The sequence below is a fragment of the Lynx rufus genome, unplaced genomic scaffold (assembly GCF_022079265.1).
Source record: "Lynx rufus isolate CCGP_SWC_20201006 ecotype Redwood Valley unplaced genomic scaffold, mLynRuf1.p SCAF_7, whole genome shotgun sequence".
Taxonomy (NCBI): Eukaryota; Metazoa; Chordata; class Mammalia; order Carnivora; family Felidae; genus Lynx; species Lynx rufus.
In genome coordinates this window covers 123701738-123728633 of record NW_025814889.1, presented here as the reverse complement: position 1 = coordinate 123728633, position 26896 = coordinate 123701738, and the positions used below count along the sequence as shown (strand labels likewise).

At 43.6% G+C, this 26896-nt stretch overlaps 1 protein-coding gene across 1 annotated transcript in view; it reads right to left on the bottom strand.

Annotated features, from left to right (window-relative positions):
- The window catches only part of STAB2 (stabilin 2), a 165309-nt gene that overhangs the window by 123029 nt on the left and 15384 nt on the right, over positions 1 to 26896 (bottom strand). The window contains exons 4-6 of the mRNA XM_047066788.1: positions 12432 to 12517; positions 11017 to 11086; positions 2900 to 2995 (exon numbers count right to left, since the gene is read on the bottom strand). Of these exons, the coding sequence (XP_046922744.1) occupies positions 2900 to 2995; positions 11017 to 11086; positions 12432 to 12517 (252 nt within the window). The remainder of the gene's footprint in view (positions 1 to 2899; positions 2996 to 11016; positions 11087 to 12431; positions 12518 to 26896) is intronic.

Sequence of the window (26896 nt, the reverse complement as noted above, 5' to 3'; positions counted from 1 at the left end):
AACTGTGAGATCATGACCTGAGCCAAAATCAAGAGTTAGAGGCTCAACCGACTGAGCCACCCAGGTGCCCCTGGAATGTGTGAGCTTTTGGACACTGCCCAACTTCTTAAATCTTGGAATCAGATTGGAAACCATCACGCTAATTCCATTAGAAAGGATTTTTGCATGATACCTGCTTTTTATCTTAGCAAGCACTGAAAATACAGCTTTATAAAGATATGATATTGTTGAAAGGGATGTAGTGCTACCTAATGTTGAAATTATGAACTAACTCAAGCTAGCATTTGTACAGTATTCTGCAGATGCATCACTGTCTCCCTCAAAAGTTTAAAATATCCCAGGGGCACCTGGGTGGCTTGTTGCTTAAGCATTCAACTTCAGTTCAGGTCATGATCTCACAGTTTGTGAGTTCGAGCCCCGCACTGGGCTCTGTGCTGACAACTCAGAGCCTGGAGCCTGCTTTGGATTCTGTGTCTCCCTATCTCTCTCTCTGCCCCTTTCCTGCTTGTGCTCTTGCTCTCTCTCAAAAGTAAGTAAGCAAACTTTAAAAAAAAATTACAATATCCCCCTAACACCCTTGTGAGTTTGATGTGGTACCTTAGGGTGCCTTGGTACAGTTTTGAAACCTTTGTGTTAGGCCAGTGAATTTTTGTGTTTGTTTCTTACAGCAGCTGGCATTATCCTGACTGGTATAGGATATACCACAGTTCACTCAACCATTTTCTACTGATGAATCTTCCAGTCGTTTCCAGACAACACTGTTATGGATTTCTTTGTACATATATTTTTACCTACTGGTGCTTGTGTCTCTCTTTTTCCAGGTAAATCCCTAGAATTGGGGCCAGAGCAGCAAACTATAAGCATATTTTAAAATTTAATGGATAAATTTCCCTCAGGTTGCAGCAATTCATCTCTCTGTTGACAGTACTGTGATTTTCCTCATACCCACAGGTGGGTATTATCTATCTTTGCAATCTATGTAACATAGTGAGCAAAAAACTAAAACCAAACCCAAACCTCCAAATCTCTGAAATACCACTTCATTATGGTTTTAAATGAACCTGTGATTCATTTGCATTTCTGCTTGGGGGTAAGCACTTTTTCTATACCTGTTGGCTAGTTTTTATTTCTTCTCCTGTGAAGTCGCTGCTCTTTGGCAAATGGCCTATGGACTTTATGTTATTAGAAAAACTTTTCTGCTCTGTGGGTTGCAAATATTTTGTGCCAGTCTATTGTTTACCTTTTGATTTGGCAGAATTATTTTTTCATTTGGAGGCAAATATGTCTATGTTCTTCATGAAGCTGGCTTCTGGACTATGTCTGCTATCTTATTAAAAAAAATCTTTGCTCATGAGTCCACTGGGCAATGACAGGAGTGGCCTTAGAAGTAGGCTGACTGAGGTCTACAAAAGGGGTTATCCTATTCATTCGAGTTTCATTCTGCTGTTGATTTGAACGGGTCATTTGAGCGTCTGCCCCCTCCAGAGGCTGTGTTTTATTCATCGTCCTTACTGTTAATAGTGCCTCAGTGATTTTCAATAAAACGAGTTGGAATTCGTTGAATTGGAATCTTGTCCAATCCTTTCATTTTATAGATCAGAAGAGTAAAATCCAGAGGATAAGTGAGGCTAGTGTCACAGGAAGAATGTCCAATTTCATAATGGATAAGCTCCAAATTCACCCTTCATTACCTGCTCTTTGATAAGATTCCGAACATTTCTCCTTTACAGTGATATGTTAAGTTTGGCCAGTAGGGGGTGCTTGAGGGCCATTGTAGGAGAAGGCTCCACTTGTTGCTTCCTTTGTGCAGTGTTGTGTTTCTGCTGTGTTTGCTTGCTGCTGTTGCATAGTCTGTCAGTGGTGCAAACGTGTGAGGACATTCAGTGCTGCTCTGCCCCAGCCATGCACTCAGAGTATACACTCTATTGGTGGCCCTGCATCCTCAACCTGGACCCAGTGACCACCTTCTTGCAGCTTTTCCACACACGGACATTGCACACTCCAAGTCTGGCACCCACCACACCCCAACTCCCTCTGTGTGCTTGCCCACCAGGCTTGGCTCATCAGTGTCCCGGAGGGTTGTTTTTCGTGTGCCTAATGACTGTGGATCCATGCCGGCTTGGGCAAACCAGAAAACTTCTTCTCTACCCAGTGGGCTGCCACCATACCTTCTCCAAAAAGATTTGAACTCAGCCTTGGGGATGGCCACCCTTTCCAAGTTTGTCCTTCTCTGTTATGCTCGGCCGCCCTAGAGTTCACTTTGCGTTTTTGTGGCCACTCTCCTGTCATAACTTGCTAATTCTTTACATTATACTTCCCTTGTTTCGATCACCCTGTGGTTTCTACCTCTTGCTTGGGCCCAGTGTGATAGAGCATTTAAAGAATTTCAAATGATCTGAGTTCCAGCTCTTCGATTTAGTAGTTTTATGACCTCTAGTGAATCACTTAACCTTAGTGGGTCTCCGTTTCCTATGAATATGTTCTGTCCTTGAGACCTGCAACTGAGAACACACCTTACCTCCCTCACTGGGTGGCCGACTTATTACAATGACCTTGGCTGGTTTTCCAACCCTCTCTATTCTATCCTTTGCACTGTCACCAGCTTGACCTTCCTAAAGCATAGATATGTCAGTACGTTGCTCCCAAATCTTCCATGAGTTCCACTCTTCTAGACTATCTCTTCCCTCCCCTCCCCTTCCCAGTCCTCCCTTCCCCCTCCCATCCTCTCTTTTTCTTTTTTTCCCTGTCTTTTTAATTTTTGGTGTTCTCCCAGGAAAACATTTGATGGCACCTTGCCCATGTAGAGCCCCAGGATGCAACTATGTGAATACAAAGTTGAAGCACATATGTCTGTGTCTATCTGACCCAGTATAGCATCAAGGAAAGCAGCAGTACTTACGCTTGTCACAGTTGGGGCCAGTGTACCCGGAGTAGCACTCACAGCTTCCGTCACCGTCCACCCCACCATTGCATACGCCGTGCACACAGCTGCACACTGCAGACAGAACACGGGGGTTGTTCATTACTCAATGTAGACCTCTTCCAAAGATTCTGGAGGAGTAATGCTTTGAGATAGTTTTTATTGAGAATCTGCATGATGAGAGGGGAAGAACCATAAATTTGGGGTCCTGGAGACCCTGGTTTAGATCTTGGCTTCATTTTCCTTTTATTACCTTCAATTTATTTACATATAACATGAGGGCAGTAATCCCTTCCTCAGGCAATTTCTCCAGCTGGATGAGATAATGTGTTGGTGCACTGGAATGCACTGGAGTGCTTTTCTCTACTTTTAAACTAGTTACTTCATCTTTGTACACCTCAAGAAGAGAATTAACTTGTTTGGTATGCGTCTGTCATATTTAACACAGAGAAGCTACCACTGGCTCAATCATTGCTGGTGGTGGGGATCTGCTCTCTACTAGAGTAAATCCTACTTCCTGAATGATGGGGGAAATTCAAGCATAAAAAAGAAATTTGAAAGGGCAGAGAATAACTATGCCATGATTTCTAGCTTGAAATAGCAGGCTTTTTGGCTCACTGACAGACCGTTTCAGAAATGACAAATGAGGGGGCATTTGAAATAAATAGTCAATTCCTTAGCACTCAGTTTGCAGCTCATTTGTAGCAAGATTTATTACCTGGCTGGGTTGCCAGCATCCTAGGCCCAGACCTCTGTGCAACATACTGTATTGGTTTCCTTTTGCTGCTGGAACAAATTACCTCACAACTTAATTATGACTTAAAACCACACAAATTTATTATCTTAATTTAATTATTTAATTAATTCTTAATTCTCTTTTGCCATGTAACCTAACACATTTACAAGTTCCAGGGATCCGGATACGGACTTCTTTGGGGGGGGGCCATACTTCTGCCTACTACACATGCATTCAGTGTCAGCCAACTTCATATTAATTCAAGTGAAACATAATTAAGAAGACCCACTTGCTTAAAAACCTAACCAAATACTGGAAAAGCAAGGATTAATAAAGTATTCCAAACATCTAATAAAAAAATCCTTTGAATTCTTGTGTCCACCTCAATCTCCTGCTTTTTGTATCCATCAGAACTGTTCTCCTTCAGGTGTTGATCATGTTTTGCCTGGACTGCTGCAGTAGCATTTTACCTGGCCTTGCTGTCCAAGCTCTCACCTCTCCGTTCCACCCATTTCATATGATCAGTAATGGCATCAGGTGATCTTCCCCCCAAATATCTCAGTGACTCCCAACTGATAACCAAATGAAATCTAAATCCCTCTCTTTGGTGAACAAGGCTCTGTCCAATCTAATTCCAACAACTTTACTTTTCACTTTCCATTGCTTCCTTTTATACATCTTAGGTTCTAAGCACATGGGGACGACTCATTAGTTTATCTTCCTTCCTTTATAACACATATTGAACACCTCTCTTGTTCAGGGTGCTGTGCTTGGGATTAATGACCCAGAGATAAAAGGGTAAAGTCCGTGCCCTCCAAGTCTAACGGCAGAGGAAGGCAGCCCATCCCAACACAACGTGACACACACTAGGACAGGATAGATCAATGACAATGGGAGGAAGAGATGGGTGGGCTGGCCTAGGAGAGACATGCCTCCTGCATCTCACACCTCCATGACTTGGCCTCCAACGTGCTCTCTTTTGCATGCCAACGGAAATCCCCGAGTGGCTCTGCTGCTTCTGTCACGACTGCTGACCCTTGCTGCTGACTTTGTTTGACCAATGGTGGTAGTAGGCTCTCAGGCATAGACAGTCTGGTGTGATAGTGGACCAGGTTTAAAGTTGGTAGTCACAATAGGGTGTGGTAGGGGACAAGGTACAAAGAAGGTGCTGTTGGAGCCCAGAGAAGCAGATTCTGCATTGGGACCACTGAGTGGCACCATGGAGGTGGGGGCTTTGGTTGGCCTCGAAGGGTGAGCAGCTCCCCGACTCACGGTGACCAGGAGAGGCAGCTATCGGGTTATTTTTATTGTTGCCCATTGTCATTGTTCATTTCTCTGTCCAGATGTGATTTCGCAGTGGCTTGGTTTCTGTGTCTTGTTCCAGTATGGATATAGTCATCGATGGTGATATTCTGTGAAATTGTCTGTGCTCAGTGGGGCAGCACCACAGCCTAGCTGGGAGCAAAAAGGCTGACTGCCAACAGTTGTCAGGGCCGCTTTTTCTTTCTCAGTGTGTGCATTTTTTTTTCTTCTATTAGACGGGAATCCCTTGGAAGCCGTAACCCCTCTCTGTATTTACCTACAACATTTTTTGTGGGTGCTTTATAACCATACCAATAACTGTACAACTAGATTATCAACAAAGACAACATCCTGCAGGACCAGGATTCAGGTGAGGAGGGGAGACAGGATATAGGGAGAGAAGGGGCAGGCAGGGCAGAAGGTGGGGAGAATGAGACAGGGTAGCTCAAGTGCAGAGCTGGATCCTGCCTTTCTCTGGTATTTTTTTAATAACTTTATTTTAATATTTTAATAACTATTTATTTTAATAAATATTTTAAAATTTTAATATTTTAATAACTTTATTTTTAAAGTTTATTTATTTATGTCGACAGAGATAGAGCATGAGCAGGAGAGGGGCAGAGAGAGGGACAGAGAATCCCAAGCAGGCTCCACACTGGCAGTGCAGAGCCCGACATGGGCCTCAAACCCACGAACTGTGAGATCATGACCTGAGCCAAAACCAAGAGTTGGACATTTAACCGACTGAGCCACCCTGGCACCCCATGATTACTGAGTTTTTGATGCCTATTTAAATTTGGCACCTGAGGCATGTCCCTCCCTCAGCTCACTGTAGAACGGGCCCTGCACTTCCCTCTGTTGAGCACTTACTACCCATCAGGCATTTTGCCACTTGCTTTACAAGCATTATCTCATCTGATGCTAGCCGCACCCTGTGAGGGGGGGCTCATTAACTCTGAATTACGTATGAAAAATGGGAGACACCTAGCTCAACTATTCATTCAGATAATGTGAACTTTTGAATTGGATTTGGAATCGTCATCCTCACTTCAAAAACTGATTTGCCATCCTTTCTATTTTAACAGAGCACTTTGATGTTCACCTACGGCTGTAGCTGTTGGAAGAGGAGTTCCAGAGAGAAGTCAAATTGGTCACGGAGGTAACTGGGGTGTGGAGGGAGGTGTACTATGTCTCAGTAGAGAAGGCTCAATTCAATTCAATTACAAAATATCTACCCAGGGGCACCTGGGTGGCTCAGTCGGTTAAGCGTCCAACTCTTGATGTTGGCTCAGGTCATGATCTCACGGTTCGTGAATTCGAGCCCACGTTGGGTTCTGTGCTGACAGCGTGGAGCTTGCCTGGGAGTCTCTCTCTCCCTCTCTCTCTGCCCCTCCCGACCTCTCTCTTAAAATAAATAAACATTTTTAAAAAAAGTCATCTCTTTCATTAAAAAAAAAAAAAAACAAAGTTATCTACCCAGCTCCTACCTAGAGGCAGTCACCGTAGGAGTTACTGAATATATGAATATGAGTAGTTCACAATACCTAAACTCAAGGACTCACAGTGCAGTGGGGAAGCTGGACTAAGAGGTTCAAGGTCTTGAGTGTCATGTAGCCAGTGGAAGAGGGCGAGGAGGCAGAAGGCGGAGTTGAATGTAACTCAGCCCAGGCTCCCAACTTAGATGCTAACTGCTAAAGCTGTCTTTGTCACTAAGCTTCCCTCTAGGCTACATGCTGTGAGCTTCTCCCTGTGTCCTGTCTTCTGGTATAGACTCTGTACTGGATTAACTGACCAGGCAAGGACAGCCTTGGGGAATGTCTGATACACATTGCAGGGTCACCAGCCATTGCCAAGAAAGTGTCCCTGGGAAGGAGAAGTGAGTGGTGGAGGGATTCTGATATGTCTTTTCAAAGAGTCCTTGGAATTTTTTGAACTGGTGTCAGCAAATCTTTAGAGACATGAAAAAACTTGGGGTGTGTGACTTTAAAGGTGTCGAAATTCTGGCCATTTGGGTCAGAGGGACTGTGCCTGAAGCCCTCAGTGCTATGCCACTTGGCAGAGTGAGCTGCTAGCTCCCCCGTGTTCCTGTAGCATCCTGTTACAGATCACAACTGTCACCTGCATTTCCAGCTCCTTGGCGAATCTGTCTCCTCTTTAGAATATCATTGTCAGGGGTCTAATGTGTGGTAGACCACCAGGGGCAGAACAGTGCCGTGTTTGGGCACCCAGGCTCTGGAGTCAGATATTTGGAGCCAAATTCTGCTTCTGCCCCTGAAATAGCTGCTTGACCTTGAGAAACCTGCTTCTTTCTCCATAAAATGAGGAACCCAGCTCGCACAGTTGTGGGAATCCAGAGAGACCATTGCATGTCAAACTTTGCACACTGCCTGGTGCATAGCAGGTGCTCCACAAATGCTAGCTGCTGCTATGAACGTGACACAGCTGTGGGAACAATCTGAGGGTTATGTTGGAGAAAGTGGACTTTGCAATCTGCACTAACCAGGAGAGAGGCACAGAGCAGGCTAGGGCATTGGCAGCGGGGATAAAAATCCTCGGCTGATGTGACTCTAAATCATTTCTAAACTAATAAACAGCAGGATAGGAGAGGGTTCTGGCAGCAGGTTAAAGTCAGTGTTAAAAATAAACTGTGGCTAATAGAGCCGTCCTACTTACAGACAGAGCTGCCACCGCTATGGGACCAGTGCCTCACTGGATGAAACAACACTGGCACCCAGCGGAGGCCCAGCTGAGAAAGTTTGTAAGTTGCTCTTGTCCTGGTTAATGGAAAAGGACCAGCCACCACTGAGCCATCCATCCACCCATCCATCCATCCATCCATCCATCCATCCATCTGTCCATCCATGGCTTGCTTACTGTTGGACTGATTTTGTCCTCACTGCCTATGTGCTTCCATTGAGTGAGTGTTTGTGACCTGCTGCTTAGGGCTTTGCTACACTGTCAGTCCCACAGGCAGGTGTTATTATTCCTGTTTTATAGATGAAGAAGGCTTTGGGAGGTTAAATAGCTTGCCCTGAGTCACACAGCAGCTTGGGGTGGTTTCAAACTCATGACAGTCTGATTTCAAAGCCTGATCTCTTAACCATTATGTTCTGGAGCTGCACCATACAATATGGTGGAGACTAGCCACGTGTGGCATATGCGGCTATCTAAATTTATTTATTTTTCTTTATATAATATGTATGTGTGTTATATATATAATGCACATATGTATACATATTTAAATATTTATTTATTTTGAGAAGGAGGGGGAGAGGGGCAGAGAGACAGGGGGACAGAGGATGTGAAGTGGGCTCTGGGCTGGCAGCTGCAAGCCTGATTCAGGCTTGCTCACAAATTAGGAGATCATGACCTGAGCTAAAGTCTGATGCTCAACCAACTGAGTCCCCCAGGCAGCCCATGGCTATTCAAATCTGAATTAAATGACATGAACTAAGATTTAAAACTCAGTTCTTCATTGCACTAGCTGTATTTCAGGTGCTCAGTGGCCATGTATGTCCAACACCTGCTTGGATGGTGCAGATTCAGGACATTCCATTATCTCCCAAGTTCTGTTGATTGGAACCTAGAGCTTGGACTTTTTTTCCCTGAGCGTCAGGTTAGGTTCCTGATCCACCTCCCTTTGTTTCTCCCGCTTATTTGCCCTCCCTCCCTCCACGGCACAAACAGGTGTGAAGGCAGGACACTTTCTTTAGAAGTGTTTAGAATTTCCTTGTATCATCAACCAGCACCAACTCTTGGAGGCACCATGGACTCATCTTCTTTCCAAATTTTCACCCCCAAACCGTACTTGGCTTTCTTGGTTAAGTAAACAGTGTTGGATGCTATTTTTTTTCCCTTTCCATTTCAATATTTATTTAAAATATGTGATTCAGATCCTAGTATTATGGTAAGGAAGGGCCAATTTGGGAGACATTTCCCTTAATATAATATATAATGTTAAAAACACACTGAATACCAACGTCTGTTTTAAATTAGTTTTTGCCAACACTTTATGAAATAATCTATGGAGTGGTCGGTGAACAAAAACATAAGATTGGGGGCCACTAGGAAATAATAGGTATTAATAACTGCTAACATATATTGTACACTGATTATCTCACTAAATCCTCATAATAACACTGAAGGAGACAGTATTGTTTCTATTTTTACAGATGAAGACAAAGACCGAGAATGTGCTTAGGAAACAAAGTTCTCACAATTAGAAGCCCTAGGCTGAAGCCAGTCTGAGTGTAAAGCCAAGGCTCTAATTATCTCTACATGCTGCCTCTCAAAATCAAGTTTGTGGGTCAGGACAACGTGGTTGGAGTGAATTAGATCATTCATTCATTCATTCATTCACTCGTTTATACACTCCTTCAATTACTCATCAGGCAGCACTGTGGGAGGTACTGGAGATAAAGACAAGTCCTGCCTTCAAGGAACCATGGATTAGAAGGAGACAATACCTCTGCTGCTTCAGGTCAAAGTTATTACGCAGTGCAAATGTATGGGGATGAGATGTCTATGTATGTGCATAGGTTTTCTTGCAAAAAATATTTGAATCAAAGCCGTGCCTACTAAATTTGACGTTTCCATAAAGGCCAGAACCAAGGTGGTGTTGGAGAAAGGCTACAGGACATATCCTTTTTGGGAGGCTCTGAATCCGGCAGACACGGTCCCTTCCATGCCCACGTTCTCTAAGCCTTACTAATTGTGTGCATTGCGGCCAACTTCCAGTAAGGCCTGTGAGCCCTTCCGAGGAAGGCTGCTCTGCCCAAATGCCCATTGGGGGCTGGTTTTTTTGTTGTTTTTGTTTGTTTTGTTTTGTTTTTTTTTTTAGAGAGAGCAAGTGGAGGAGGACAGAGAGAGAGAGGGAGAGAGAGAATCCCAAGCAGGCTCTGTGCTGAGCTTGGAACCTGACTCGAGGCTCGATCTCACAACCCTGAGATCACGACCTGAGCTGAAATCAAGAGTCAGACGTGTAACCGACTGAGCCACCCAGGTGCCCCATGCTGGAATCAGTTTGTTATCTTGTCTTTCCTGGCTTCTAGAGGCTGCCCACGTTGCTTGACTTATGGCCCCCTTTCATGTTTAAAGCCAGCAAAGGCTGGTGGAGTTTTTCTCACTTCTCATCATGCTGACACTATACCTTCTGTGTTCTTCCTCCACGTTTAAGGACCTTTGTGTACAGTGGGCCCGCCCGGAAAATCCAGGAAAATCTCTCTATTTCTGCAAACGTAAGTCCCCTTGTCATGTAAGGTAACACATTCCTTGGTCCAAGGGATTAGATATGGACACTTTGCGGAAGCCATCAGTCTGCCTACCATGCTGCGGTTCCCGCTCCCCTCTGGTGGGATGACTCTCAGATGACTATTCTACACTGATGCCCCTGTTCCCAGGGCATTAATCTCCAAGCATCCACACTTGTCTGGCTTGATGGGACACACACCCTTTGTTTCCCCCGTGCCATTTTCTTAGTGTTGCTGGGGTCACCTGACAAATCTGCTACCTTGTCTCAGAGTCCACTTCTGGGGGGCGGGGACCAAGAGAGTGGACAAGCCAGCGTCAGTTATGTTTGTTTGTTTGTTTAATCTGCAAGATGGAGCCCACAATCCTCGATCACCTCAGGTATTTGAGAACTCCCCAAAAGGAAGGGACAGAGTGTGGTGAGGCCCATCGTGGAAGAAGAGGCTCCTGGGGAGAAGGTCTGTGCTGAGACCAGGACCCAGAAAGACCTCCAGGGCAGGCAACAGGTGGATGTTGGATCCTGGAACCTGGAGAGAGGAAACCATTTGTTGCCAAGTTTGCCAGAAGGCATCTCTGGCGAGGGGTCCCCGAAAACCACAGAAAACACTGTCTCTCTTTTCAAAGACTGCATTTTTGTCCACTCTTGGTGTTGCCTGTGTAGACTTAGTTCTGCATAACTGTTTGATGCTTCCCCCCAGTCCTCCCTAAGAATAGCCTCTCTGAGGCCACTTGACATATCCTTCAGCTGCATAAGCCATGTTTGATCTTCAGCCTTTACGAATGCATTTGATTACACAAAAATCAGACATACCTGCTGAGCAGCTGGGTCCAAATACATTGTCATCCGTGCAGGTTTCACAGGCCGCTCCCCCAAACCCGTCCTGCGGAACACCCAGGCAGATGGCGTGAGACCCAAGTGATCTATGTCCCGGGAAGCCCTGGATCTCTCACTGATGCTCTGGTCAACATTTGTTTCTCGACTGTATCTTCCATCTGTGCTTTCCTGAAGCTCCTTCTATTTCTGCCTTTATTCTTTGCTGGTTTTATGTTATAACGTGAAGACTAATCCCTGCCTCACTTTTCACTAAGAGTCTGGAGAACTTCCGAAGGGAACTGCTTTGTTAGCCCAGAGATACAACCAGAGGGTAAATGCTAACAGCCTCATCGTTAATTTCACTCAAGAGGGAAATGAAAACTCTCTCAGTTTTGCATTTCTTTTCTTGTCTTTTTTTTCTTTCTTTCTTTATTTTTGACAGAGACAGAGAGAAAGAGAGAAAGCATGTGCATGAGTGGGGAAGAGGCAGAGAGGGAGGAAGAGAATCTCAAGCAGGCTCTGTGCTGAGAGGGCAGAGCCTGATACGGGGCTCGAACTCACGAACTGTGAGATCATGACCTGAGATGAAATCAAGAGTTAGGCACTTTACCGCTTTACCGACTGAGCCACTTAGGCGCCCCAAGTTTTGCATTTCTGAAGACAGTTGAGGTCCATCCCTTTCAGAGGAATTTCTTTGTATTTAAATTATCTAAGGCTTGCAGTTCACAGCATGTCACTTTCATGGGACAACAAAAGACTTTCTTCTCTTAGACCCAGTGACCACAGAGTAGTTTGCCAATAGTGGTGATTATTGTTTTTTTAATTTTTTTTAATGTTTATTTTATTTTTTAGAGAGAGAGAGAGAGACATAACATGAGCAGGGGAGGGGCAGAGAGAGAGAGACACACACACACACACACACACACACACACACACACACAGAATCTGAAGCAGGCTCCAGGCTCTGAGCTGTCAGCACAGAGCTGGATGCAGATCTCAAACCCATGAACCGTGAGATCATGACCTGAGCCAAAGTCAGACGATTAACCGACTGAGCCACCCACCCAGGCGCCCCAATAGTGGTGATTATTAACAGGAACAAAGACAGTAATTTATACAGCTCTGTAGAGGCCCACAAAATATTTTCACATAGATGATCTCACTTCACTTTTTCAACAGATGTAATTACATAGGTATGTTTTTCAAACCCATTTTATAGATGGATGCACTTAAGGCCGAGCAGTGAACTGACTCTCTCAAAGGTCTCCAGCCCCTAAGAGGTCATTTTATTGCTGATCGTATACTCTTTTCACGAACCTCGCTATTTCTTAGAGACCCCACTTGTTGTACAGGTGTTCAAGGAGGGACCACGGGAAAGGAGAAGGGGGAGGAGACCACGTCTCTGATCTTACCTGGCAGGAGCAGCTTCCGTTTCCTTCCATGCCTTCCGCACAACTGCCCCTGCCGTTGCAGGGGGACCGGGCACCTCCCGGGCACTCTAGGGAATGAAAAGTCTCAGATTCACTCGTTTGTGACCGCACAAAGCATTCTGCATGGAAGCAGTAAGCACCTACTGTGTGCCAGGTCCTGTGCTAGTGGCCAGGGATAAGGAATAATTAAAACTCCTGTTGGCATCATCCAGTCTCACACAAAGGAGTATGAATCACAATATAGTCAGGTGCTGTGATAGAAGGCATTGGACTATCTACTATTTCTTGAGCATTTGCTATCCTTTAGGCTTTTTAATTTTTATACTTTATAATTTTCTTTTTTTAATGTTTATTTATTTTTGAGAGAGAGAGAGACAGTGCAAGCAGGGAAGGGGCAAAGAGAGAGGAAGACACAGAATCTGAAGCAGGCTCAGGGCTCTGAGCTGTCAGCAACAGAGCTCGATGTGGGGCTCGAAACCATGAACCGTGAGATCATGACCTGAGCTGAAGTCAGACGCTTAACCGACTGAGCCACCCAGGTGCCCCAATACTTTATAATTTTTTAATTAAATTATTCCCACTGAAACCTTCAGGTGGTGCTCTTGGTGCTGATTAGCAGATGAAGAGACTGAAGTTCAGAGAGGCCATGTACCTTGCCCCAGGTTTCACACTTTATAAGTTGCAAAGCTGGGAATTTAGTTCAGCCCTCAGCAGGACTCTAAAGCCAGGCCTCTTACTCAGTGCTCTACACAGGGCACTGAGGGAGCCCAGAGATGAGAGCTATCGATCCTGCCTTGAGAAGTCTGGGAGACATCCTTGAGGAGGAATCATTCAAGCTGGGGTTTTGAAGGTTTAGAAGGAGTTGGCCATGCTTAAATGACCTTCTGAAGGGCATTTCAGAAACAGAACAGGAAGTACCAAGCTTCAGGGTTGTAAAAGGGCACAACCTATTCTGGGAATAATATAAAGTTTATTGGGGCTGGAACTTGGTTGTTGGGGTTTGGGAGAAGTGGTGGTTGATGAGGGTTAATAGGAGGTTGGTGCCAATTAAGGAAATGCTTCATATGGCAAAAGAATTTTGATTTCACTCACAAGCTAATTCCAAACAAGCATGGACTTTGCACTTTTGGGCTATACTAGACCTGAATTGGAGCTTTTCTAGACATTAGAGGAATTCAGTCATTGACTGATCATTCAGGGAATACCTACTATGTGCCAAGCATTATATTACATGTTGGTGGGGAGGGACATTTAGCTAGAAAGTCAGATACTGCAATGCCCAAAATCAAATAGAGGATTTAAAGTAATGGGAAGTGATAGAAGGTACTGCTGTAATGAGGTAGAAAAGCTTTTTCTTTCTTTCTTTCATTCTTTCTTTCATATTTTTAAGTTTGAGAGAGAGAGAGAGACAGAGCACTCAAGTGGGATAGGGGCAGAGAGAAAGGGGAGAGAGAATCCCAAGCAGGCTCCACTCTGTCAGCGTGGATCCTGATGTGGGGCTCAAACTCACGGACCGTGAGATCATGACCTGAGCCGAAACCAAGAGACGAACGTTTACCTGACTGAGCCACCAAGCGCCCCTCTTTCTCTTTTTATACTTGCCATTGTTCTGCACCTTGAGTGCTGAGTCAGCATGGATTTCATGTCAGTTTGGGTGAGTCTGACCATTAAAATAAGTGGTCGGGACCAGCCAACACCGAGCAGAAATCATGCAATGGTCATGAAATGTGTTTGTGTGAATGAGGCAGAATCAAATATTATCCCAAATTAAAGTTGGCAGGACAAATGCTTTCCACAAAATAGCAAATGACATGGGGTTCTAGATAATAATAACGGATGCACGTATTTACTGGTCAAAGTAATCCCCTGAGGTTAAGTCCTATCTTTTGCCCTGTTTTCTAGATAAAGAAACTGAGGCACAGGGTAGTAGTGTGGCTTGCCTAGAGTTACCCAGCTGGTAAGGAAGGGATAATGAGGGACTCACCCCTCCTGCACCTGAAGTGTCCACTTTCCAGCCCTCCCTCCTCTCCAACCCCGACTGACAAAGCCCACAACCTCGCTCTGCCATGTATCTTCCAAGAAATCAGCATCCATAGAAAATGAAAAACGGTTCTTGGAAAGAGACTTTTATCTACTGAGAGAAACAGTTCTCCGGAAGAGACCCCGATGGCTCATTTGAGTCACTAGGTTAGTTCTTTAAAGGAACATTTATAGGGGTGCCTGGGTGGCTCATTCGGTGAAGCGTCGGACTCCTGATTTCAGCTCCAGTCATGATCTCACAGTTAATGGGCTTGAGCCCCGCATCGGGCTCCATGCTGACAGTGCGGAGCCTGCTTGGGATTCTATCTCCCTCTCTCTGCCCCTCCCCCACCCTCTATCTCTCTAGTTTATTTATTTATTTAAAAAAAATTTTTTAACGTTTATTTATTTTTGAGACAGAGAGAGACAGAGCATGAACAGGGGAGGGGCAGAGAGAGGGAGACACAGAATCCGAAACAGGCTCCAGGCTCTGAGCTGTCAGCACAGAGCCCGACGCGGGGCTTGAACTCACTGACCGTGAGATCACGACCTGAGCCGAAGTCGGCCGCTTAACCGACTGAGCCACCCAGGCGCCCCCCGCCTCTCTCTCTAAATAAATAAACTTAAAACATAAAAGAGCAGTGGTACTTGTAGGTATGGGGAGATGAGAGAGTGTAGTTTCACACCTGTGGCTGGTGTTCTCCCTGGCTCCCCTGTCTCTTTCCTGCATGCAGAATACTGGTAACCTACAGAGTCTAGCTTATACATTTTGCGTCTGTGGTCTTCCTTCCCACTACAGGGTCAGAGCCAGGCTTCGAACCCTGGCAGGTGCCCCAGAGTCTACTGCACTTGTACCATCCGTCACTATCCTATGTACTCATCAAGCACCAATGTGTACCAGCGTCACAGCACAGAGAACAGAAATGTTCATGGAGTGAGCAAAAGAGAAGACACACGGACATGTAGCGAATATTTATAAATCACCTTGAAAACGAATATGTTGGTTTGGGCTGCTCTCACCAGCTGGGGCACCGGCTACACGAGATTCAATAGTGTCATGAAAAAGCCTGGACACTGCAGTCAAAACCTCCTGGGTTTGAGCCCCAGTATGACCATTTGCTAGCTGTACCCTTTTGGGAAAGTCAATGCATGGCTCTGAGATTCCATTCAAGTGTCTTCCTGGCAGGTTGCAGTAGGGATGGAAATATTAGGTGCTCAATAAATGGTGGTTGTTATTTAGGATGCTCCCCATCCTCTCCAGTTTCTGTTCGTTCAGATTAGCACTATGATAGGTAACAATACTCAGGGACTAAATCACTGGGTACCCATTTGAATCAGGACTCGGTCCCTTATTTCCATGGTCCTACCAGTCTGGTGGGGAGAGAGTCAGGGATTAACAGACCATCAGGTAAACACTGGTTTACAAACTAGGATAAAGCTAATGCAGGGCGGGGAAGGGGGGAAACTTTCCTCAATCCACCTACTGGCAGTCACCAAAAAACCTAACCCTCAAAGGCCCAGCTGACTTAGATTTGGTCTCAATAGGGGGCAACATTATTAAAGAAGAGCCTTGTTAAAGATTGTGTCTTTATCCTAAAAAGAGCAGTGGGGGTTGGGGATGAAGAGGAAGGCTGAGGGTCTAACCAAGCAGGTGCCAGGCATACACTTTGAAGTTCATCTGAAACCCACTTGCGTTCACAATGCCGAGCAAGGGGTGCTGGGAGAGCGTCTCCATAGATTGTTGACCATCAAATAGCTCTTCTAACGTTTTCTTTTGATATTAGGCCCTTCTGGGGCTGAGGTGGTGTTTTGGGAACCGGGCGCATCTCTGGGCAGGACCAGGAAGATTCTGGACCAGTTCTGCCAGTCTCCCTCTTGTGGCCCCTGTGCCTTTCCCTATGGCTAGGCGTGCAAGGTGCTGAGTGACCCGTAGCTTGCCCTCTGGGCTGGCTCAGAAGCACACAGGGTATCCTCAGCCCTGGGACTCAGTACTCGGTGCAGCCTTGCAAAAATGCTCTCTCTCCAAGGCATTTTTAATCTGCGGGCAATGACGACAGAATCCCAGTCTCCCGCGCTCGCATTCTGCTCGTTAGCTTCCTCCCTGCAATGAGCCACCTCCTCTCCCATCTCCCGTTCCTTCTGTCCCTCCCACGGCCCAGGCATGCCCTTCCCTCCTCACCTTGCCTGTACCTTTCCCCCCATTCAAACACACTCTCTGGGACCCTCCTCTGAGGCAGATATGACTCTTCCAACCTCTGGGTGTCCCTTCTGCTCGGCCCTTGCCTTGTGATAATATATAGAGCAGTGGGGCGCCTGCATGGCTCAGTTGGTTAAGGTCTGACTCTTGATTTTGGCTCAGGTCATGATCCCACAGTTTGTGAGATCAAGCCTGTGCTGACAATGGGGAGCCTGCTTGGGATTCTCTTTCTCCCATTCTCTCTGTCCCTTTCCCTCTGTCCCTTTCCCATTCTCTCTCGCTCTCTCAAGATAAATAAGTAAACATTAAAAAAGCATAGAGCAGAAAACAGGGCAGAGCCATTTTCTGAGAATATAACTACAGGCCAAAGGCTGATGCCAGAGTAATTAGGCTGCTTCTCTCATCCCAGTTCCCAAGACTGTGATGCTGTGTCCAAGAAGTCTGGGCTTCCTTTTTCTTTAGGAGACAGTTAGCAAGCCCTTCTTTTCACTTATTAAATTTTTAAAAAAATTTATTTTGAGAAAGAATGCGAGCAGGAGAGGGGCAGAGAGAGAGGGGGATAGAGAATCCCAAGCAGGCTTTGCAAGGTGAGCCCACAGAACCTCACAGGGCACTTGAACCCACGAAACTGTGAGATTGTGACCTGAGCAGAAGAGTCAAGACACTTAACCGACTGAGCCACCCAGACGCCCCAGCCTTTCTTTTTAAAAATTTAAGCAGGTGTTCCTCTGAGAGTGATTCACTGGACCCGCTGTTTCTAATCACCTGGGGGGTGGGGGGGGTGGTTGTTATAAAGGCAGCTTCCCAAGGCCCTCCTCTCTGGCTAGAGTCGCTATGAACGTATACCTCTCAGGTGTACCCTGTGGGAGCGTAATTTCCCAGCGAGCAACCATCCTGTTCATGAGGCCACACCTCCCGCCACTGCTTCTGGTCCATGCCTGTGCATGGCAGCGATACCAGGGCAGGTCCATTCTTGCAAAACGGAGGACTCCTCTGTTGGGTGACTTTGGCTGGAGTGCTCCCCATCAGCTTTACCAAATGTTCTTGGAACTACACATGATCTAAGACTTTTCCAATCTAACCTCTCTTGGTTCCCTCTCTTATTTAAAAGGGTCAGATCTGCATCTTTTTATCTATTTGAGAAGGTGAATTTGAAGTTAAAATCCTTCCTACAAAGAAAACTCCATGCCAGCTGGCTTCACTGGTGGATGCTACTTCGCATTTAAGGAAGAAATCATACAAATTATACAAAAACTCTTCTAAGAAAAAGAAGAAGGGAGAACATTTCCCAGCTCCATATATACACAGAACATTCTTAGTTTGAATCCCAAGCCTGACAAACACATCATAAGAAAAGTACAGACCGACATCTCTAATGAACATAGACACACAAGTTATTTAAAAAATCTAAGGCAAAAATTAAAAAATTCTAAAAGTTGTAGCCAACTGAATCCAACGATGTACAAAACAGATAATACATCATGACAAGTGCAATAAAATAAGAAAAAGATATAAAGTGCATAAATATTGGAAAGGAAGAAATACAATTGTCTCCATTCTTAGACAACGTGTCTACAGAGGAAATTCAAAAGAATCCCCCCAAAGTTATTAGACCTAATACATGAATTTAATAAGTTCTCAGGATACAGGATCAATACACAAAAATCAATTGTATTTCTATAAACTAGTTGGAAACAGGTGGAAATTGAAATAAGAATATACCGTTAAAAATAGTACCAAAAACCAAGAACTTAGGTATGAACATAATAAAAATTGTGCAAAATCTGCAAGCTAATATCAATAAGAAACAAATAACAAAATAAATTGATAAAATTGATGAATTGATAAAACACTAACAAAATAAAAGAAGTCTTAAGTAAATGGAGAAATACAGTGTGGTTATAGTTTAAAAGATTCAATACTTTAAAAAGTCCCTTCTCTGTAAACTGACCTATAGATTCAATGTAATTCCAGTTAAAATTCTAGCAGGGCTTTTTGGTAGATAGTCACAAAATGATTCTAAATTTTACCTGGAAAAACAAAGAAGCTAGAATGACCAAGACGATTTTGAAAATGACCAAGTTGGAAGACTTATACTACCTGATTTCATGACTTAGTGTGATGATATGGTAATCTTGATGGTGTGGTATGGCAAAGGGATATATACACGCAGATCACCGGAACAGAATAGAGAGTCCAGAAATAGATCCATACAGAGATGGTCAGCTTTTTCTACAACAGTCCAAAGGCAATCCGATGAGGAGAGGATAGTTTTTTCAAGAAACAATGCTGGAATTATTAGGTATTTATATGTAAGAAACCGAAACTTGATCTGTACCTCAAATCATATACAAAGATGAACTTGCATGGATGATACACCTAAACATAATTCCTAAAATTATAAAGCTTCCAGAAGAAAAGATGAAAGAAAATCTTTGTGATATTAGGTTAGGCAAGGATTTCTAAATATGATACAAAAGACACTATCTAAATATGTATCTAAATATGATACAAAAGTTTTGCTCATCAAAACTTAGTGTTAGGAGAGAAAAAAGACAAGCTACAGACTGCGAAGAAATATTTACAAATCACGTATTACATGAAGGATTTGTATCTCAGACATTTAAGGAACTCTCAATAATCAAGAAAGCAAACAACTTGAAAGATAGATGAGTAGCAAATACGCATATGAAAAGATGCAGATTAAAATATGAAATGCCGCTTCACACAATGGCAAAAGCTTTTCAAAAATCTGATTCTATCCACTGCTAGCAAGGACGCTAAAAAATGGAAGTCTCACACACACATTGGAAAACAGCCGGGCGGTTTCTTACCAAGTGAAACATGCATTGATCATACAACCAGGACTCCCACTTCTGGGTATTTTGCCAGGTGAAATGGAAACTTAGGTTATTATAAAAACCTGTGCAAGCATGCGCACAATGGCGGCTTTATTCTTAGTTGCACCAGACTGGAAACAAACCCAAATGTCTCCCAGCTGGTGAATGGATTGACTGGCTGCAGCCAGGTCCCGACAGCCTATGAAGTATTAGAAAAGAATGAACTACGGACACGGACAGCAACACAGACAAACCTTGATGCGTTATGCTAAGTGAAAGAAGCCAGACTCAAAAGGCACACACTGTATCATTCCGATTGTATGACATGAAGGTAAAATTACAGGCACAGTAAACAAATCAGTATTTGCCAGGACTTGGGGGATGAGGGGTGGGGGGACTTGATAGCAAAGGTAATTTGGGGGGAATTGAATAGCTCTTCTCTAGGTTAATTGTGGTGGTTTTATACAAACTAGGTCTGTCAGAATTCCTATAACTGCAGACTGAAAAGGGTGGGTTTTACTGTATGAAAATTATAAATTAAGAATAAAAGAGGGGAGGAGCCAAGGTGGTGGAACAGCATGGAAGATTTTGTGTATCTCGCGTCCATGAAATACAGCCAGACCAACGCTAGACCATCCTACACACCTAGAAAACTGATTGGAGGATTAACACAACAATCTGCACAACCTGAACCAAAGAATTCAGCAAGTACGCGGCGTGGAGAGGTGAACTTGGGGAGCAAGAAGCCGTGGGAAGAGAGGTGCTTTTGCAGGTGGAGAGGGGAGGGAGAATACGGGAAAAGCACCCCTCCCCAAAAGCATCTGGAGAGAAAGTGGAAAATTGGAAACAGCCGCAGGGACTAAACTAAAAAGGGAGAAAGGAGAGGGTTCAAATTCCATTAAGACTGTGAACAAGGGGAGCGCGAAGGCTGCAACTCCGCAGCTCCATACCTGGCGGTGCTCTGGTGGGAAGGGCGAATCCCCAGGGGCAGAGTGGGGTCCGGGAGGTTCTCGGGCCACTTGGGGAAAAGCGGTTCCACTGCTGGAAGGACATTTGGTAGAGATTGTTGAAGCCACCTGGTGCCAGCAGACCCCAGAGAATGGCCACATTCGCTGGTGCCGGAACAAGGTCGTTAAGGGTGAAGCCTGGTGTTGTGATTTAACATAATCCCTGAAAAGCTGCTGCGACATTATCTCGCGAAATTTTTCTGGGGCGGGCTGGTACCTGGCCGCAGTCTCGGGGCACCGGCAACAGCAGAGTCCGGCAAGCGTTCCTGGGTGCAGCCGACATTCGGCCATTGCTCATTCAGCCATTACTCAGTGAGACCCTCTCGCAGAGGGACGGAACGGGTCAAAGCCGCAGTCCTTTGGAAGTAAGGGGCCGGGGAAAACAGCCGCATCTGAGACAAAACTCAGGAGAGAGGTACTGCCTGGGGCTTGGTCACGGACAGTGAAGGAGTGGGAAGTGGACGAAAGCTGAAGACAGAGGACGGGTGCGTGACTGCTGATCGGGGAGAACAGACTGGGTGGCTGGGTGGCGCCATTTTTCACTACTCCCGCGCATGCTCCTACGCACCTCTGAGTGCCGCAATGATCCACCCCAGTGTGCTAGCAGCGCCATCTAGTGGAGAACAGAGCTGTTACACTTAGTCCCTCCCAACAGGGCCAACCACCCTCCCTCTTCAAGAATACAAGTCTCGGGGCACCTGGGTGGCGCAGTCGGTTAAGCGTCCGACTTCAGCCAGGTCGCGATCTCGCGGTCTGTGAGTTCGAGCCCCGCATCGGGCTCTGGGCTGATGGCTCGGAGCCTGGAGCCTGTTTCTGATTCTGTGTCTCCCTCTCTCTCTGCCCCTCCCCCGTTCATGCTCTGTCTCTCTCTGTCCCAAAAATAAATAAACGTTGAAAAAAAAAAAAACAACAAGTCTCACCACCTACTTAGTTTATGAACTATAAAGAGCTACATAGTCTGACTTCAAGGGGAAAACGAAGTAATTTCAGTCCTATCTCAATATGTTAGCAAGTCCATGTATTCAATTTTCTTTCTTTCTTTTTCTCTTTTACACTATTCTTTCTTTTTTTTTTAATTTTTTTTAAAGTTTATTTTTGAGACAGAGAGAGACAGAGCATGAATGGGGGAGGGTCAGAGAGAGAGAGACACAGAATCTGAAGCAGGCTCCAGGCTCTGAGCTGTCAGCACAGAGCCCAGCGCGGGGCTCGAACTCAAGGACCGTGAGATCATGACCTGAGCCAAAGTCGGATGCTTAACCGACTGAGCCACCCAGGCGCCCCTACACTACTTTTCTTGAGTACAGAAAGAAAAAATTCATTTTTATTTTCAATTTTTATTAAAAATATTTGTCTTTAATTTCTTTCCTATATTTTTGTTTGTGTAAATTTTTTCAAATTCTATTTTACTTCCATCATCTCATTTTAGTCTACTTCAGTGTATTCACTTTTTCAAATTCTCAAATGATTTCCTTTTTTTTCTTTCCCCCCTTTTTTTCTCTAATCTGTCAAACCACTTTCAACACCCAGACCAAAACACACCTAGGATCTAGCATCATTTATTTGATTTTTGTGTGCGTGTGTGTGTGTGTTTAATTTGTTAATTTTAATTTTCCTACCTAATTAATTCCTTTTCTCCATTCAAAATGCAAAACAATGTAATTCACCCCCCCAAAAAAAGAGCATGAAGAAATGACAGCCAGGGATTTAACCAACACAGATAGAAGCGAGATGTCTGAACCAGAATTTAGAATCATGATAATAAGAATACTAGCTGGAGTCGAAAATAGATTAGAATCCCTTCCTGCAGAGATAAATGAAGTAAAAAATAACCAGAATGAAATTAAAAATGCTATAACTGAGCTGCAATCATGGATGGATGCAGCGGCAGCAGGGATGAAGGAGGCACAACAGAGAATCATTGATATAGAGGACAAACTTATAATAATGAAGCAGAAAAAAAGAGGGGATTAAGGCAAAAGAGCACGATTTAAGATATCAGAGAAATCAGTAACTCATTAAAAAGGAACAATATCAGAATCATAGGGGTCCCAGAGGAGGAAGAGAGAGAAATAGGGGTAGAAGGGTTATGTGAGCAAATCATAGCAGAAAACTTCCCTAACCTGGGGAAAGACACAGACATCAAAATCCAGGAAGCACAGAGGACCCCCATTGGATTCAACAAAAACAGACCATCAACAAGGCATATCATAGTCAAATTCACAAAATACTCAGGCAAGGAGAGAATCATGAAAGCAACAAGGGAAAAAAAGTCCCTAACCTACAAGGGAAGACAGATCAGGTTTGAAGCAGACCTATCCACAGAAACTTGGCAGGCCAGAAAGGAGTGGCGGGATGTATTCAGGGTGCTGAATCAGAAAAATATGCAGCCAAGAATTCTTTATCCAGCAAGGCTGTCATTCAAAATAGAAGGAGAGATAAAAAGTTTCCCAGACAAACACAAATTAAAGGAGTTTGTGACCACTAAACCAGCCCTGCAAGAAATTTGAAGGGGGACTCTATCAGGGAAGAAAAGATGAATATATACATACATCATACACACACACACACACACACACACATATGTATAAATACCAAAAGTAACAAAGATTAGAAAGAACCAGAGAACACCATCAGTAAATCCAACTTTACAAGCATCATAATGGCAATAAATTCATATCTTTCAGTACTCACTCTAAACATCAATGGAGTCAATGCTCCAATCAAAAGACATAGGGTAACAGAATGGATAAGAAAACAAGATCCATCTATCAGCTGTTTACAAGACCCACTTTAGACCTAAAGACACCTTCAGATTGAAAATAAGGGGATGGAGAACCATCTATCATGCTAATGGTCAACAAAAGAAAGCTGGAGTAGCCATACTTATATCAGACAATCTAGACTTTAAAATAGACTGTATCAAGAGATGCAAAAGGGCATTATGTCATAATCAAGAGGTCTATCCACCAAGAAGACCTAACAATTGTAAACATTTATGTGCCAAATAGGGAAGCACCCAAATATATAAATCAATTAATCACAAATATAAATAAACTCATTGATAGTAATACCATAATAGTAGGAGACTTCAACACCCCACCCACAGCAAAGGACAGATCATCTAATCAAAAATGAACAAGGAAACAATGGCTTTGAATGACACACTGGACCAGGTGGACTTAACAGATATATTCAGAACTTTCCATCCTAAAGCATCAGAATATACATTCTTCTCCAGTGCACATGGAATGTTCTCCAGAATAGACCATATACTGGGACACAAATCAGCCCTAAGTAAGTACAAAAAGATCGTGATCATACCGAGCATATTTTCAGACCACAACGCTATGAAACTTTAAATCAACCACAAGAAAAAAATTGGAAAAATAACAAATACTTGGAGACTGAAGAACATCCTACTAAAGAATGGATGGGCCAATCAAGAAGTTAAAGAGGAAATTAAAAAGTATATGGAAGCCAATGAAAATGATAACACCACAACCCAAAACCTCTGGGCCACAGCAAAGGTGGTCATAAGAGGAAAGTATATAGCAATCCAGGCCTTCCTAAAGAAGAAAGAAAGGTCTCAGATACACAACCTAACCTTATGCCTTAAGGAGTTGGAAAAAGAACAGCAAATAAAACCCAAAACCAGCAGAAGACAGGAAATAATAAAGATTAGAGCAGAAATTATGATATAGAAAACAATAACAACAAAAAAACCAGTAGAACAGATCAATGAAACCAGAAGCTGGTTCTTTGAAAGAATTAACAAAATTGATAAACCACTAGCCAGTTTGATCAAGAAGAAAAAGGAAAGGACCCAAATGAGTAAAATCAAGAATAAAAGAGGAGAAATCACAACCAACACAGCAGATATAAAAACAACAATAAGAGAATATTATGAGCAATTATATGCCAATAAAATGAGCAATCTGGAAAAAATGGACAAATTCTTAGAAACATATACACTAGCAAAACTGAAACAGGAAGAAACAGAAAATTTGAACAGATCCATAACCAGTAAGGAAATCAAATTAGTAATCAAAAATCTCCCAAAAAACAAGAGTCCAGGGTCAGATGGCTTTCCAGGGGAATTCTACCACACATTTAAGGAAGAGTTAACACCTATTCTCTTGAAGCTGTTCCAAAAAATAGAAATGGAAAGAAAACTTCCAAACTCCTTCTATAAAGCCAGCCTTACCCTGATTCCAAAACCAGACAGAGACCCCACTAAAAAGGAGAACTATAGACCAATTTCCCTGATGAACATGGATGCAAAAATCCTCAACAAGATATTAGCCAACCAGATCCAACAATACATTAAAAAAATTATTCACCACGACCAAGTGGGATTTATACCTGGGATGCAGGGCTGGTTCAATATCTACAAAACAATTCACGTGATTCATCACATCAGTAAAAGAAAGGACAAGAACCATATGATCCTCTCAATAGATGCAGAAAAAGCATTTGACAAAATACAGCATCCTTTCTTGATAAAAAAACCTCAAGAAAGTAGGGATAGAAGGAGCATACCTCGAGATCATAGAAGCCATATATGAATGACCCAACGCTAATATCATCCTCAATGGGGAAAAACTGAGAGCTTTCCCCTTAAGGTCAGGAACAAGACAGGGATGTCCACTCTCACCACTGTTATTCAACATAGTATTGGAAGTCTTAGCCTCTGCAATCAGACAACACAAAGAAATAAAAGGCATCCAAATCGGCCAGCAGGAGGTCAACTTTCACTCTTTGGTGATGACATGATACTCTATATGGCAAACCCAAGAGATTCCACCAAAAAACTGCTAGAATTGATTCAGGAATTCAGCAAAGCTGCAGGATATAAAATCAACGCACAGAAATCAGTTGCATTGAGAAATCCTATACACCAACAATGAAGCAACAGAAAGAGAAATCGAGGAATCGATCCCATTTACAGTTGCACCAAAACCCATAAAATACCTAGGAATAAATCTAACCAAAGAGGTGAAAAATCTATACACTGAAAACTATAGAAAGCTGATGAAAGAAATTGAAGAAGACACACAAAAAAAATGGAAAAAGATTCCATGCTCCTGGATAGGAAGAACAAATATTGTTAAAAATGTCAATCCTACCCAAAGCAATCTACATATTCAATGCAATCCCTATCAAAATAACACCAGTATTCTTCACAGAGCTAGAACAAATAATCTTAAAATGTGTATGGAACCAGAAAAGACCCCAAAAAGCCAAAGCAATCTTGATAAAGAAAACCGAAGCAGGAGGCATCACAATCACAGACTTCAAACTATACTACAAAGCTGTAATCATCAAGACAGTATGGTACTGGCACAAGAATAGACACTCAGATCAATGGAACAGAATAGAGAACCCAGAAATGGACCCACAAATGTATGGGCAACTAATCTTTGACAAAGCAGGAAAGAATATCCAACAGAATAAAGACAGTCTCTTCAGCAAGTGGTGCTGGGAAAACTGGACAGCGACATGCAAAAGAATGAACCTGGACCACTTTCTTACACCAGACACAAAAATAAACTCAAAATGGATGAAAGACCTAAATGTTAGACAGGAAGCCATCAAAATCCTCTAATAGAAAGCAGGCAAAAACCTCTTTGATCTTGGCCGCTGCAACTTCTTACCCAACACATGTCCAGAGGCAAAGGAAACAAAAGCAAAACTGAACTACTGGGACCTCATCAAAATAAAAAGCTTCTGCACAGCGAAGGAAACAATCAGTAAAACTAAAAGGCAACCGACAGAATGGGAGAAGATAGTTGCAAATGACATATCAGATAAAGGGTTAGTATCCAAAATCTATAAAGAACTTATCAAAATCAACACCCAGAAAACAAATAATCCAGTGAAGAAGTGGGCAAAAGACATGAATAGACACTTCTCCAAAGAAGACATCCAGATGGCCAACCGACACGTGAAAAAATGCTCAACATCACCCATCATCAGGGAAATACAGATCAAAAGCACAGTGAGATACCACCTCACATCTGTCAGAGTGGCTAACATTACCAACTCAGGAAACAATAGATGTTCGCGAGGATGTGGACAAAGAGGATCTCTTTTGCATTGTTGGTGGGAATGCAAGCTGGTGCAGCCACTCTGGAAAACAGTATGGAGGTTTCTCAAAAAACTAAAAATAGAACTACCCTACGACCCAGCAATTGCACTACTAGGCATTTATCCAAGGGATATGGGTGTGCTGTTTTGAAGGGACACATACACCCCCACGTTTATAGCAGCACTATCAAAAATAGCCAAAGTATGGAAAGAGCCCAAATGTCCATCAATGGATGAATGGATAAAAAACATGTGGTATATATATACAATGGAGTTACAATGGAGTATTACTCGGCA